Consider the following 17,023-nt stretch of genomic DNA (forward strand, 5'->3'; position numbering starts at 1 on the left):
ATTTCTACTCTTGCTAAACGTACCACTATTCCTATGGAAGATAGTACTTCCTTTAAGGATCATTTAGATAGGAAGCTTGAATCTTATCTAAGGAAGGCCTATTTATATTCAGGTCATCTTCTCAGACCTGCAATTTCTTTGGCTGATGTTGCGCCTGCATCAACTTTCTGGTTGGAGAATTTAGCGCAACAGGAATTGGATTCTGACTTATCTATTGCAATATGCTAATCATTTTATTTGTGATGCAATTTTTGTTATTATCAAAATTGATGTTAGATCTATGTCTTTAGCTATTTTAGCTAGAAGAGCTTTGTGGCTTAAATCTTGGAATGCTGATATGACATCTAAATCTAGATTACTATATCTTTCTTTCCAAGGTAATAATTTATTTGGTTCTCAGTTAAATTCTATTTTGTCAACTGTCACTGGGGGAAAGGGAGTTTTTCTGCCTCAGGATAAAAAACCTAAGGGTAAATCTAAGGCTTCTAACCGTTTCCGTTCCTTTTGTCAGAATAAGGAACAAAAACTCAATCCTCCCCCCAAGGAGTCTGCTTCCAATTGGAAGCCTTCCACATGAAGGTGTGGCCCTCATTCCAGCTCTTTTTCTCTCACGTATCCCAGCAAATCCAGTAAAAGCTCAGGCTTTCCTGAAGTGTGTTTCAGACCTGGAGTCTTCAGGGGTAATCATGACAGTTCCTCCTCAGGAACAAGGTTTGGGGTTTTATTCAAATCAATTCATTGTACCAAAGAAGGAAAATTTATTCAGACCAGTTCTGGATCTGAAAATTTTTAATCGTTATGTAAGAGTACCAACTTTCAAGATGGTGACTATAAGGACTATTCTGCCTTTTGTTCAGCTAGGACATTATATGTCCACAATAGACTTGCAGGATGCATACCTTCATATTCCGATTGATCCAGAACATTATCAGTTTCTGAGTTTCTCTTTTCTAAACAAGCATTGCCAATTTGTTGCTCTTTCATTTGGCCTAGCAACAGCTCCAAGAATCTTTTCAAAGGTTCTGGGTGCCCTACTCTCTGTATTCAGAGAACAGGGTATTGCGGTGTTTCCTTATTTGGGTGATATCTTGGTACTAGCTCAGTCTTTGCGTACTGCAGAATCTCACACAAATCAACTAGTGTTGTTTCTTTGGAAACATGGTTGGAGGATCAATTTACCAAAAGTTTCTTGATTCCTCATACAAGGGTCACCTTTTTAGGCTTCCAGATAGATTCAGTTTCCATGACTCTGTCTCTAACAGACAAGAGACGTTTAAAATTGGTTGCAGCATACCGGCACCTTCAGTCTCAGTCATTCCCTTCAGTGGCTTTGTGCATGGAAATTTTACCATACCTCCACAGCTTTGTATACTGAATCAATGTACGACACTCTCTGACATGGTGGATAGATCACCATAGTTTAGTTCAAGGGGCTTCTTTTTTGGCCAACCTAGACTGTGATCTCAACAGATGCGAGTCTTTCAGGTTGGGGAGCTGTTTGGGGATCTCTGACAGCACAAGGGGTTTGGAAATCTCAAGAGGCAAGATTACCAATAAATATTTTAGAACTCTGTGCAATTCTCAGAACTCTTCAGTTTTGGCCTCTGCTAAATAGAGAACTGTTCATTTGTTTTCAGACAGACAATATCACAACAGTGGCATATGTCAATCATCAGGGTGGGACTCACAGTCCTCAAGCTATGAAAGAAGTATCTTGGATACTTGTTTGGGCGGAATCCAGCTCTTGTCTAATCTCTGCGGTGCATATCCCAGGTGTAGACAATTGGGAGGTGGATTATCTCAGCCGCCAGACTTTACATCCAGGGGAGTGGTCTCTCCATCCAGATGTGTTTTCTCAGATTGTTCAGTTGTGAGGTCTTCCAGAGATAGATCTCATGACCTCTCATCTAAACAAGAAATTTCCCAGATACCTGTCCAGGTCCAGGAATGTTCAGCCGGAAGCAGTGGATGCGCTGACACTTCCTTGGTGTTATCATCCTGCTTACATTTTCCCGCCTCTAGTTCTCCTTCCAAGAGTGATCTCCAAAATCATCATGGAACAATCATTTGTGTTACTGGTGGCTCCAGCATGGCCACACAGGTTTTGGTATGTGGATCTGGTTTGGATGTCCAGTTGCCCGCCTTGGCCACTTCCGTTACGGCCAGACCTACTATCTCAAGGTCCGTTTTTCCATCAGGATCTCAAATCATTAAATTTGAAGGTATGGAAATTGAACGCTTAGTACTAAGTCATAGAGGTTTCTCTGACTCAGTGATTAATACTATGTTACAAGCTCATAAATCTGTTTCTAGAAAGATTTATTATAGAGTTTGGAAGACTTACATTTCATGGTGTTCTTCTCATAAATTCTCCTGGCATTCTTTTAGAATTCCTAGAATTTTACAGTTTCTTCAGGACGGTTTGGATAAGGGTTTGTCTGCAAGTTCCTTGAAATGACAAATCTTCGCTCTTTCTGTTTTATTTCACAGAAAGATTGCTATACTTCCTGATATACACTGTTTTGTACAGGTTTTAGTTCGCATTAAGCCTGTTATTAATTCAATTTCTCCTCCTTGGAATCTTAATTTGGTTTTGACGGCTTTACAGGCTCCTCCATTTGAACCTATGCATTCTTTGGACATTAAACTACTTTCTTGGAAAGTGTTGTTCCTTTGGCCATCTCTTCTGCTAGAAGAGTTTCTGAGTTATCTGCTCTTTCTTGTGAGTCTCCTTTTCTGATTTTTCATCAGCATAAGGCAGTTTTGCGGACTTCTTTTCAATTTTTACCTAAGGTTGTGAATTCTAACAACATTAGTAGAGAAATTGTTCTCCCTTCCTTGTGTCCTAATCCTAAGAATTCTTTGGAAAGATCCCTATTCTCTGCTCTTAAAACTATCTGCTTAATTTCTCTTTGTAGCATACTGGTAAAAAATATGATATAAATGTTTTTTTTACTTGCTTAAGTTCTTTTATAATTTATATGATTAAGTGCCCATGTGGTTGGATTTACATTGGTGAATCGACTAGGGCTGCCAAAGATAGAATAATTGAGCACAAGAGTAATATTCGCACTGGCAACATTAAAGCCCCTGTAGCAGCCCACTATTTAAAGGCAGGCCACTCTATAAGTCAATTAAAATTTCAAATTATAGATAGCATTAGTATTCCACGCAGAGGTGGTGATAGGGAAAGTTTGCTTAAACAAAGAGAGTCCTATTGGATATATGAGCTTGAATGTCTTGAACCAAAAGGATTAAACAAAGACTGGGATCTTTCTGTATTTTTATAACATTTTTTTCAAATCATATAGATAATGTAATAATTATGAAGATTGAATTTATTACAGGATTTTTTTGTATTGTATCTTGCTGCTGTATATATTTTTGGAGTGATTAATACTGATACTAATGAAATAGTTAAATAGTTAAATGGTAATACATATAATTAATGGGTTAAATGTTCTCCAGCACCACCTAGTGGTACACCTGTATATAAATCACTTGTTTGTTTGTGGGAGACATGGTATGATTAAGGGATAAGGTCCCGAAACGTCACCTCTTTTTGTCTTACAATAAATTATATTGAATTTGCTGTTACCCGCCTGCTACTTTTTATGTATTTTTGAGGACCTGGGCAGTGGTCCTTGGGTTACGTGCAAGCCTGAGTCAGTGTGCTGAAGTGTTTTTCTGCTTCATATCGTTTACCTGCCTAATTTTGTGCACCTGACCTTAAAGATGGAAGAAAGACAAGACACCTGCATTACTTTTTCTTACACAGAAATGGAAGCATCAACAATCACTACTTTGACCAAGGGCTCAAGAGATTTTCTGAAAACTGCTCCATCTGAACATACAGCCCAGGAATATATGAAACTGTCTAAAAAGAATTTGGCATTTAATCTACATACAAATACTTTGGCTGAATACCACTGTGTTAAACGAATCCCTAGAGGATTACGGATGGGAGCAAGACCTACATTGATGAAGGACAATCAAAATTATTGCAACAGATTTGAACATATACTTAACATATGTTCAATAGATATTATCGTCCTAACCGTGGAGTTCCTGAACCAAGAGATTGAAGAGCAGAATGCCAAACTATCCGAAATGGAGAGTAATCTCGAATAATCCTTACCATCAGATGAGCTGGACAAAATGCTGCTGGAAACAAACACCAAGATAGCAGAGCTCAAGAAAACGATTGAAGAAAGGAAACGTACAAAGTTTGCTCGTGATGAGCAGGACTACTCCTCCGGTAGAGTTTACAAGTGGCGCTATGACCCAGAGGGCGCCCGGCGTCGCTACACGTCGCATACCTGAAGACGTCAGAATCAGGGGCCGACGCACAGTGGTAGCAGCACTGAGTCGCAAAACACCTAGCCGGGGGAGTTAGAACAGGAAAGAGACGTGGCGGACGTAAACACCACCGGCGGCAGTTCCAGCAAAGATGCGAAGAAGAAGGTAATCAGGCAGCTGCGGTCAAGATGAGGACACTGAAAGAGGTCACTAGAGGCGGTGAAGTACCGAGGATAAGCTCTTACACTTTGGGCCATAATGATGGGGATACCCCTGTAGAAAACCACCGTAATAATGTCATTAACATCTCTAAGTATGAACTGTCGCAATCTGAATTGGAATTACTCAACAAAGGACTTTCCTTTTGTCCGGATAAAAACTGTGACTTTTTTCAACTTCAAAAGGACTTATTTAGGTTTATAAGTACTTTGAAACTTAAGACTCTGAATTAGGCTGAGTCCATTTAAAAGAATTGGGTCTTAGGAATAAAAGCAAATATAACCCTAATATAAATAATCATAGTATTGGTACTTATACTACTTTAGTCCAAAGGGATATTGCTAAACTCCAGATGAAAGTTGAAAAATATAAAAATGTTGGTAAAAACTTTAAACAAAGAGGTAATAACATTTCTGCTGACCAACGCACAGCACTACAGAAATTACAAAATCAAGCTGACATTATTCTAAAGAGAGCAGACAAGGGTGGTGCAACGGTTGTGCTTGATAGAAGCAGCTATATTAAGGAGATTAGAAATCAACTAAATAACGCCTCAGTATACAAAAAACTTGATTATAACCCTATATTTTTGCTGCAAAAAGAAATTAAGCAGATAGTTTTAAGAGCAGAGAATAGGGGGTTAATTAGTAAAGATGTTGTTTCTTTCTTAATTGTTGACAATCCTTGCACTCCTATAATATACGCTCTTCCTAAAGTTCATAAGAGTGTAACCAACCCCCCCAGTTGCCCAATTGTGGCTTCCACTAATTCTGTATGTACAAATATCTCTATATTTCTAGATAAAATCTTGCGCCCTTATGTGGAACTATCTAGTTCTTTTGTTAAAGATACAGGGGATTTCTTTTGTAAGTTAGACTCCCTTGACCTGCCCACTAATAAATTCATAATATTTAGTTTAGACGTGGAAAGTCTCTATACTAATATTAAACACACTAGTGGGATAGATGCAGTGGATGCAGTGGATTCCTTATTAAGAACTGATAATAAATACGCTTCAGCACAAGTTGATTTTTTCATACAGCTTCTCACTATTGTACTTTGTGGCAACTATTTTCTCTTCCAGGACGACTACTTTCTTCAACTCCAGGGTACAGCCATGGGTTCCAACGTCGCCCCCAATTACGCAAATATTTTCATGAATTTGTTTTTTTCAAATACTATATCGACAATATTTTTGGTATTTGGTTGGGCGACGTTGGAACCCTTGAATCTTTTGTACATGATTTAAATTTGTCTACCAATTATATTAAATTCAAACTTACCTGGAGTGAAGAACAGATAGACTTCCTGGACGTGAGAGTAATTAAAATGGGCAATGGCTTTAAGACTGATCTATTTCAGAAAAAAACAGATCGGAACAGTTTGTTAAGGTTTGAAAGCGCCCACCCCCCATCTCTCCTTAAATCTTTGCCGCATAGCCAAATGCTTTGTGTGCGTAAAATTATATCTGATGAGAGTATATTAGTTAAGAGACTGACTGAAATGGGTGAAACATTTATAGAAAGGGGGTACCCCTTGAGTTTAATTTCTAATGCAATTGAAACAGTGAAATCCATCCCCAGATCTAGGTTGTTGAAATCCAAAGATAAAGGTAAAAATGAGAAATCAGATAGATTGATTTTTGTATCACAATACAATGCACAAAGTAAAGAAATACAGCGTATCATTAAAAAACATTGGAGCATTCTATCTGAATGTAATCCATCAATCATTGAATTTCAACAACCTCCTATGTCAGCCTTTAAAAGAGGTACTAATATTCAGAGCAAACTAGTGAGAGCTGATATTGGTTCAAATATAAAATCTGGGCGTAGCTACATTACTACCAAAAATAAGAGTTGCTACCTTTGTTTGGGGTGCTCTTGTTGCAGTAACATGACCAAAGGGGCAGTTTTCTATCACCCCCATACTGGTAAAAAATATGATATAAAAAATTTTTTTACTTGCTTAAGTTCTTTTATAATTTATATGATCAAGTGCCCATGTGGTTGGATTTACATTGGTGAATCGACTAGGGCTGCCAAAGATAGAATAATTGAGCACAAGAGTAATATTCGCACTGGCAACATTAAAGCCCCTGTAGCAGCCCACTATTTAAAGGCAGGCCACTCTATAAGTCAATTAAAATTTCAAATTATAGATAGCATTAGTATTCCACGCAGAGGTGGTGATAGGGAAAGTTTGCTTAAACAAAGAGAGTCCTATTGGATATATGAGCTTGAATGTCTTGAACCAAAAGGATTAAACAAAGACTGGAATCTTTCTGTATTTTTATAAAAAAAAAAATCAAATAATATAGATAATGTAATAATTATGAAGATTGAATTTATTACAGGATTTTTTTGTATTGTATCTTGGTGCTGTATATATTTTTGGAGTGATTAATACTGATACTAATGAAATAGTTAAATAGTTAAATGGTAATACATATAATTAATGGGTTAAATGTTCTCCAGCACCACCTAGTGGTACACCTGTATATAAATCACTTGTTTGTTTGTGGGAGACATGGTATGATTAAGGGATAAGGTCCCGAAACGTCACCTCTTTTTGTCTTACAATAAATTATATTGAATTTGCTGTTACCCGCCTGCTACTTTTTATGAAAAAACAATGTCCACAGCCTAGGGAAAAATAGTAGTTGGTGTTAGTTGAAAAATGCACTCCACAAAGCACCAAGCGTAAGAAGCAGAGCGTCTGCTTGCTCCACCCACCGGAAGCACCTGTGCTAAATTGTCGGCAGAATATTTGAGTTCTAAGCAAAATGTAATTTGTGGGATATAGGGGGTACCTCAATGCTAACTTGCTGCAAATGTTCACATCAACAATTTTTGAGTAATACAAATTGCCAAATCATTTAGTATTAAAAACCAAACTTGTATTTTTATTGGGGTTAATTCCAAACTGCCCAAAGACATTTTGTTCATAGCACAATAAGCTATTGTCAACAAAGCCATTTCAATCCATCTTACAAATGTGTTTGTCGAAAGCTTACCTGATCCTCCGTCTTTAACGTCTACAGTGTATTTAAAATTCAAACAGTTTACCTGGCCTTATAAAGGGTACAACAATAAATTAATTTGGATTATGTTTTACTTTCCCATTGTTTTTTTTTTTTTTAAATGAAACCAAAAGAATTATTTCATGGTTTGGATAGAGCATGCAATTAAAACACATTTCCTATGTACTTCATTCTCTTGGTAGAATTTGCTGAAAATCATACCTAGGTAGGTTCTGAGGCATTAGTGCACTACTGGGAGATAGCTGCTGATTGGTGGATGCACATATATGCTTATTGCCATTGGCTCACCATATGTGCTCAGCTAGCCCCCAGTAATGCATTGCTGCTCCCTCAACGAAGGATAGCAAGAGAAAGAAACATTAGAAGCATATCCCTGATGAACACATTTAAATTTAAGCAAATCCAAAATGGAATTTCTCACCAAATATCTTCTTCAAAAATGTTTTATATACATGCCAAATAGTAATGAAAGGCAAGGACTATGTTTATTAATAGTGATATTTCAGAGCTTGTGCCCCTTTCAAAAGCAGTTTGAAATATGGTTGAAAAGAATGAAAAATGGGGGCGGAGCCAACTACCACAAGGACAAGACGCACATTTTCAGAGCTCCTAAAACATCTCTTGATCTTAAAGGTTTTATAGCATAATTTGCTTATTTTTTTGCCCCACTCTACAGATTCAGGAGGAAGGTTATCTTTCTGCTGCACTTAAGGCATTTCAGCAGTTACAAATCTCTCTATAGACCCTGATCCTAACCTTTTTTGTCACGCTGCCCGTGTGCAATCATGGCTGCGCTCGTCCTCAACCAGATAATGAGACTCTTAGAGCACCATAACGAAGCGCTGTTGCATACAATAGATGATGCCTTCAAGACCCGCAATACATTTATTATCTCGTCATAAGTTTTGGCCGATTGTGAGCGGGGGCGCTCAGGAATTGCAGTTAAGCCGCAGCAGCCGCCATCTTGGATGTCGGCAGAGCACCTCTCACGGCTCCCTGGCTTAGAGGGCACAGTAGGGAAGAAAGAAGACAGCGTGGAGCTAGCTAAGCGCTCTTTTGTTCCAGAGCCCCTCAGCTTATTGAGTCCTGACTTGCAGATGGACCCAGTTCTGAAAGCCTCACACCTCGAAGTAAAGCCACTTCAGCCAAGTCCAACGCAGGGCAGGAGATCACAGGCCAGACAGGAATCACACTCCCATCTTGTTTCAGGATCACCCTTTCTTCCTAGTGGCAGCCCGAGAATGACAGCAGTACCGGAATCCTATCTCTCACTTACCTCTACAACTCCCTGCATACCAAGGGATGGCGGCAGTACTAGATTGGCATCGGTACTTTACCTTTTGGATGGCCCGCAGCTGCATGCAAGCACCTCTTGGGAACCTATATGGGGATGCCAGCATACCTATAGTAGCAAAGTGGCCTTTCTCCCAGCCATGCTCTGTTACCTAGCCACAGCTCTGCTACCTAGTCACGCACGCGGTCCCGCTCGCCTGACAGCCAACTTGACACTGCTGGATCAATCTGCCCATAGAGATCGTCCTGGCTTGCGGTATGGTGTGGGGTAAAAATTTGAATTTAATATTACCTATGTCACCTCCTGATGCACTAGCCTATATATCCTGGTTTGTATGCTGGCTTGGGAGAGACTCTGTTAATAACTTGGACACCCATGTTTCTCAATGTTACACTAAATAATTACATGTTTACAGACTGCCATAAACAAATTACCTTGCATCAGTGAAGTGTAAAGCAACGCAGAAATGTTGTTTATTTGTAATTTGCTCTCAATTATTGCTCATTTATGAAGGATCATATCCGTTCGCATAAGTAACCCATAGCCTTAAGTAAGCTTACTCTTGAAATCAGATGATAAAAACCCAATGTGTTGATCCACTGTCCTTTACTACTATATACAGGTTTAATTCATTGACATTTTAGCCTATATGTTTATAAAATTCCAGTTTATAACCATATTGTCGAATGTGCCCTTCTAAATGTGCTCTTCTTGTGACTATAGAGCTGGCATGATTTTTCCAGTAATATGTTCAACCATGTTTTATTTGTATGGCTCTGTGCTGCTTGTTGCTAAACATTATATACAGCCTCCACCATTCCTTTCCAAAAAAAAAAAAAAAACTACAATTCCTATAGTTAGGTATATTTGTATTTATCCTGACTATGCTATAATAGTTACCTTGCGTGGCAATGATTCATCTGCCAACTTGGTTACTATTTCATATATACCACTTAATAATGTTTAGTTACCCATATAATCGATGTACTCTCCTAACCATATATCACATTAACTCTGTATCTAAGTCACTTGGTATTATTGTAGTAACCTACCTAAAACTCATGTAGATATTAGATATGTCATTTAGTGAACATTGGGGAGTTTAACCCTGATGCAGATACAATCTCTTCCTTTTAACTACTGCATTTTACTGTTATGTTATAACTTGTTATAATATTTTTCAGTTAAATTATCTTGTGGCACACAAACAGTATTTATTTACCCAAAGCAATGTTGTGAACCCAGAATCTATCAGCTAAGTTATCTTGTGGCACATAAACAGTATTTACTTACCCCAAGCAATGTTATGAACCCAGAATTCCCACACGGTTAGAGAGTTTTGTGGCTAGCATATCCAGGCATAAATGTACTACTTCACAGTTTGTGTATATATTTGAGTCACCACTGCAATGTATGGCTATCTTATGCTTTGTTACAATATCTATCTGCTAAGTCCTCTTAGGGGATGCAAATAATTTTTATAAACATTGGTGACAGATAAGGATGAGAAGACTTTCCTACCTCAGGGCCCAATACTTCTCCCGCATAATTCAGCCTTATGCCCCATAGGTGAATTTCCACTATCCCTGGTTGCCCTGTTTTCCATCGCAGGCTGGACCTGCAATAACATTAAACTGTGCAATTTCTCATCCTTATATTTAGTTCTAGCTATACACGCACCAAATATCGTATCTACTCAATATACAATTGGCCTATAAGCTATCTACTAAGCTTCAATAACCACCTCCTCCACCACTGTATTATATTGTACCTCCATATTTGGCATATACACTACCCATAGTATTTATCTTGTCTCCTAGCTTCAGAACAATTATAAAGGTGGTTTCTCTTAGCTAACCTACCACCTCCTCCCCCCCACTCCGCTCCACTCTACCCCCCTTATAATATACCTCCCAATGTTGGGGGGCTATCTATATGGCTTATCTTGTCCATGCCATACTCTAGATCTTTATACCTACATACTTTACCACTTTATTTACACAGCAAGTTTATATATTTACTCTTATTATTCCTCCCGATACTAATTCCTAACTATTCTAAAAATTAAAAAATTTGAGGTTTATTAATGAGATCCAAAAGTGGTCTCCTTGGTTAAAATTTCCCTCTCTCGCTCCATTACTACCTGTTGCTTTTGTTGGCTCATGGGTAATTTATTATGTCATATAGAGGGTTCCTGAAGGATCAACACCCTATCTGTATAATATTTACAAGCTATGTAACTTGTTGGCTATACGTCTTTGTTATGTCTCTTTTTATTACTCCTGTAACATTGAAGCCTTATTTCATGTGACATAAGAATTTGTTATGATGTTTTATGTATGCCTTTAACTAAACCTCAATAAAAATTATTGAAAAAAAAAAAAAAAAAAGAAAAGAATGAAAAATAAAAGCTAATGAATGAATGGCATTTTCAAAAAAAGGTTGGAATGTTCTCTGTTATGATTAAAACATTTTACAAATTGTCCTGTAATATGTTTTGAAATAGTTGTACATTTAGCTAAGAACTGGTAGATAACGTAACATTTTTTATTTTTTTGTAGGGGCACATGTCATGGCAACGGACTTAAAGGATTTGATTGGCAATCTTCAATACAATATTTCTCGAAATACCAAGCTGAAATGCAAGCATGAGCCCCAAGTTAGAGAAATGACTTGGGGATTTGAGTTGGAAAAGTCATTTCCAAAATCTTCTTTAAAAATAGATTACATCCTTGCAGGGGATGTTGTATATGATCACCCTTATTTGGAAGAACTTATAGCAACATTTGATCACTTATGCCAAGAAAATACCATAATAATCTGGGCCATGAAATTTAGGAAGGAAAATAGAATTAAAGAAAAAAGATTTATAGAAAAGTTTCAGAAGTTATTTGACATGGAAGTTGTTTATGACTTCCCTAGCTTAACTATTCAACTGTATAGAGCTGTGAGAAGGAAGAGAATAATATCAAGTGTTTAAAAACATGGATATGCCATTTATTAATAAAACGGAAGTACATTTTTTACAGTTATTTAGCAGTATTTTTGTTTCAAGTATGTATCACTGGAATATATTTTCACTTGAAAATTTGGCTTTGTATTTGTGAGCCTTTTGGAATTCTAATATAATTACATTTTATGTAATATTGTATCTATTTTTTTAATTACTCGTTTTAAAATTATTTAACCCTTTAAGGACACAGCTTTCAGTTTGCTCAATTGTTTTATGGTGGAAAAATTCCGTCATATGTCCTTAAGAGGTTAACTATCAAACAAAACAACTACACTGAAGTAAATGAGTGATTAAATCGTATATAAAGTATGCAATCAGAGAATATTGCTTTAATGCTCGTGGGATACTCCTCTATCAGACCGAACTCAGCCAGTAGTCTTGTTATCCCTGCATCGAGCCAGAATGATAGGGAATATCCCAGAGCAGAGAAGGTTTGCAAGATGGGGTAAGCGGCACTCACCACAGGCAGGACAGTCCTCGGTGGCAACAGGCAGAAAACCAGAGAAAGGTAGTTCAGGGGCAAACCACCAGAAATATCAGATAGGCAGGACCTGGCAACAGCAAGGCAGTCCAGAAGCAATCTACTAGGATGGTCAGGCAGGCAGGGTTTGGCAATAGTAAGGCAGTCCAGAGGTAAACCACTAGGATGGTCAGGCAGGCAGGGTTTGGCAACAGTAAGGCAATCCAGAGCAATAGGGGTAAACAGGCAGAGTGGTCAGACAAGCAGAGTTCAGCAGCAGTATATCAATCCAGCAGTTAAAGGGTAAACAGGCAGAGTGGTCAGACAAGCAAGGGTCAGCAACAATATAACAGTTCAGCATAAGAATCAATAACACCCAGGAGAAATGTAAGTAACACCTATACTTGGGCAATGATAGGTAGGACTGAAGCCACTACATAGACGCCGGATTCGCGCCACAGGAGATCCTGACCGGCTTCTGAATGGGGAAGCGTGCAGCGATGACGTCACAGCCGGACACAGAGAGGAGCCGACTCCCCCCTAGGCAACGAGGAGACAGCAGGCGCCGCATCCCTAGCAACAGCTAGAGCGGCGCGATTATTGCCAAATTAATCAGAGGATGTTGCAATGTTAAAAAAACACTTATACTCATGCATTAACCCCCTTAGCAATATGACCCCTACTCTAATAATCCCTAATCTGCAAAATCTCCCTATTCTTTTAACCCCCTACACTGTTAACCCATAAACCACCATACCCCCAATGCAAACTATCCTGCTACACTACTTAACACACTGCACTACTTAATCCCTAAACCGCCATTACTCCACCACAATAACACCCTACTCTATTAACCCCTAAACCACCACAACCTCCATCATAAAGTACCCCTAACCTATTAACCCCCTAACCGCCAGAACCATCAATCGCGAGCTTCCCCTAACAGCTAATACCTCAAAACCCCAAACCTAAGACCCACTTAGTTACAAAAATAAAAAAGCACTACTATTAAAAAAAAAAACACTATCAAACATAAAAAACTACCAGTAATAGACATATCTTTAAAAAATCCTAATAAAAAAATACAAAAACCCTATCCTAAAAAAAAACCCTATCCTAAAAAATGCCCTGAAAAGGTCGAGTGATTTAACTAATTTGCACTTAAAAAATAAATAAAAACCCATCCTAAAAAAACTAAGTTTAAAAAAAACTATCCAAAAAAAAAAATGCCCTGAAAAGGACATAAAGGATTTGGTTCTTTTGCATACCCCCTCATACAAAAATTCAACTCCCCCAAAAAATTGCCTTAGGGGGGCAGCGACGGGTCCATGGCGGCGCTCCTCTTTGGTCTTCATCCAAGGTATCAGTCCTCTAGGGCTGTCCTGTTATTTTCTTCCACCCAGATTTGCGCTCAATGGGTTTAATTAAAAATACAGTGGGCGCAAATTTAAACACTTCTTCACTTGTAATACGGAGTCCAGCAGAAAAAATACTACAATCTTATGATAGTGTTTGTGCTTCTCGCACAAGTGATTGCTCTCCATTCGTAATCCAGCCCTATATTCTGCCTTATTTAGGATATATTTGGTAGAACACATAGAAAGTAGAGTTTTGTCTGAGTGGGTATATATGCCCTTGAATTATAAGAAGAAGAAAAAAAAGAGCTATCAGTATTTAATAGTTTGTAATAGTGGTCTTGTTTAAAGGGACAGTCAACACCCAGGAAAACTTTATCCCATACCTTAAGATCCACAAAAAAAAAAAAAAGTGCCTGCACCGCATTCCATCTTCAATACCACTAACATTATGTGTCTAATCTTCGAAAGAACATACAGTTTTCAGCGGTAGATATGGCCGCCAAACTCCCCCCACCGTTACGTAGGAGGCTTCTTCTTAGTCATCCGCCAATCGGAATCAAATCCTCGGCTAGATTCTTTACACGCATTCACAGAGACACTTTTTATTTCTAATAGCGAGCGGACTAAAATTATAATGTGCATGTGCATTAGCAATAGAACAGCATCCCTGTGAACAAGGATTAAATTAAAAAAAGAAGAGGACGGAGGAGGAGGGGGAGGAGTTTGGCGGCCATATCTACCGCTGAAAACTTTATGGGCTTTCAATGATTAGACATATAATGTTAGTGGTATTGAAGATGGGATGCGGTGCAGGCGCATCTTTTTTTGTGGCTCTAAGGTATGAGATAACGTTTTCCTGGGTGTTGACTGTCCCTTTAAATAAAAATATTAAATCTATACATATCTTTATAACACATTTTCTATAAGTTTTCATGTTGTTTATCCACTGTGTTTTTGTTTCTAAATCCCCTGCCCACCAATGAGGTTTAACTGCCTAAATTCCTATGTTGTTTATCCACTGTGTTTTTGTTTCTAAATCCCCTGCCCACCAATGAGGTTTAAGTGCCTAAATTCCTATCCAGATAATAGTTGAATTTATAAAAATAGATTAGCACTGCATGTTTTTTCATTTTAAATTATTTTGATGTTTTAATAATATTGTTTTAAAAAAATCTAAAGAAAAACCTACACGCTAATATGATCTTTCTCCAGGAGACCCACTTCACGACAGCCTCAACCCCTAAATATTGGACACGGGACTATAACCATCACTTCCATGCCACTTCACCTACTAAAAAGAGGGGGGTGTTTATCCTGATCCATCACTCACTCCCATTTACGCATGGGGAAACAATAGCAGATAAAGAGGGGAGATACCTACTAGTCCAAGGGCAAATACAGGGAGTAGATGTGGTGCTATGTAATATCTATGCGCCAAATGAAAAACAAAATAAATTCATTAGACTGATATCCCACTTGCTAACTAACTGGTCCAAGATGCGCATTATCCTGGCAGGAGATTTTAACTTAGATTTACAGAACCTGGCATACAAGCACCCTAATAACCTGTCCAAAAAAATATGAGACTAAGATCTATGGCAACCACCACTATAGGACTCTTAAACCCACATGCCCTGGTAGACACATGGAAGACTTTGTAATAACACTACTTATTATTCCGCAGCCCACAAGAAATACTCTAAAATAGATTACATTTTCATAAGCCAGATACTTCAACCAGTCCTTCGTTCAGCTAGCATCCGCACATGTGTGTGGTCGGATCACTCCATCTCACAGATTCAACTGGGGGAGCTGAGAGTCCCAAACAGGTTACAGCCCTGGACCTATGATCCCTCCTGCCTACAAAATCCACAAACCAAAATTACTCTTATGAAGGCGCTGGGAGAGTACTGGAACATTAACTTGGGATCGACCTCTAACCCTATATCCGTCTGGGTGGCTCATAAGTCGGTGGTCAGAGGCCTACTAATTAAAGAAAAAACTATATATAAAAAGAAAATTAAAACACATCTATCTCAGCTGAATACGGAGATAGAGGAACTAGAGCATACACATAAATTGACATTGTCCAATGCCACACTTCATTCACTTCAACTCAAAAAACAAGCACTAGCAAAATACATGAATGAAAATTCTGTCAAAATGGCACACAAATTAAATATGAATTATTTTCTATACGCGAACAAGCCTGACAGATATTTGGCTAAAAAAATTAGGGATTTACACCAAGCCTCTTCCATCCCAACACTGATAGGAACAGAGGGCATCCCAACATCCCACCCTCAAGAGATAGTGGACACTTTTGCCAGATACTATGGACAGCTATATGATGGCAATAAGGTATCCCACTCTAATACTACACGCGATTTAAGCAGAAATTTCCTAAATACTGCAGCACCGGGTAAAATCACGGAGCAGGACCGAGTCCGGTTAAACGCTAAAATCACCCAAGGAGAAATAATAGAAGTCTTAAGGGATCTCAAACCAGGGAAGGCGTCAGGCCCAGACGGTTTCCCGGGAGAATATTATAAATTATTTAAATCCACATTAATTCCCCATTTAGTTAAGTTCGCAAACCATATCATGGAAGGTCACGACATCCCGGTAGAACTTCTTCAAGCCAAAATAGTAGTAATACCAAAACCTGGGAAAAACCCTAAATATTGCCCTAGCTACAGACCCATATCCCTTATAAACCAAGACATAAAAATAGTGACTAAAATTCTGTCCAATCGACTTAAACAGATAATACCAACTGTAGTGCACCCAGACCAAGTGGGTTTCATCACGGGGAGGGAAGCCCCTGACAACATAAGGAGGATGACAGCAGTTGTGGACCATCTGACTGAGAGGGGAGTGCCTTCTCTGCTCCTCTCCTTGGACGCCAAGAAGGCATTTGATAGGGTGGACTGGCAGTACATGTGGACAGTGATGGAAGATTTGGGAATTAGAGGCCCCTTCCTAACAGCGATCAAAAATGTTTACTCTAACCCCACAGCAAGAGTCAGGGCAATAGGACACAAATCTACAACAATAAACATTAAAAATGGAACTAGACAGGGGTGCCCCCTGTCGCCTCTCCTATTTGCCCTATGTATTGAGCCACTTGCAGCAACTATAAGAAATAGAGTGAATATCTCTGGTTTACAAATTGGCAAGATTACTCACAAAGTAACTCTATTTGCAGATGACGTCCTACTGACTTTAACCAAGCCTCTGCTATCTCTACCTAACTTATATGATATTATAGATACATTCTCCACTATCTCGGGATACAAAATAAATTTAGACAAATGCGAGGCCCTCCCTATAAACC

The 17,023-nt window shown here is 38.5% G+C and overlaps 1 protein-coding gene across 1 annotated transcript in view; it reads left to right on the forward strand.

Annotated features, from left to right (window-relative positions):
- LOC128651951 (protein-lysine methyltransferase METTL21E-like) overlaps positions 1-11,887 on the forward strand; it is a 187,814-nt gene extending 175,927 nt beyond the window's left edge. Inside the window, exon 5 of the mRNA XM_053704912.1 lies at positions 11,417-11,887. Coding sequence (XP_053560887.1) covers positions 11,417-11,835 — 419 coding nt within the window. The 3' untranslated portion in view covers positions 11,836-11,887. The remainder of the gene's footprint in view (positions 1-11,416) is intronic.
- The last annotated feature ends 5,136 nt before the right edge of the window (positions 11,888-17,023 follow it).

Source organism: Bombina bombina, chromosome 3, assembly GCF_027579735.1.
Source record: "Bombina bombina isolate aBomBom1 chromosome 3, aBomBom1.pri, whole genome shotgun sequence".
Lineage (NCBI taxonomy): Eukaryota > Metazoa > Chordata > Amphibia > Anura > Bombinatoridae > Bombina > Bombina bombina.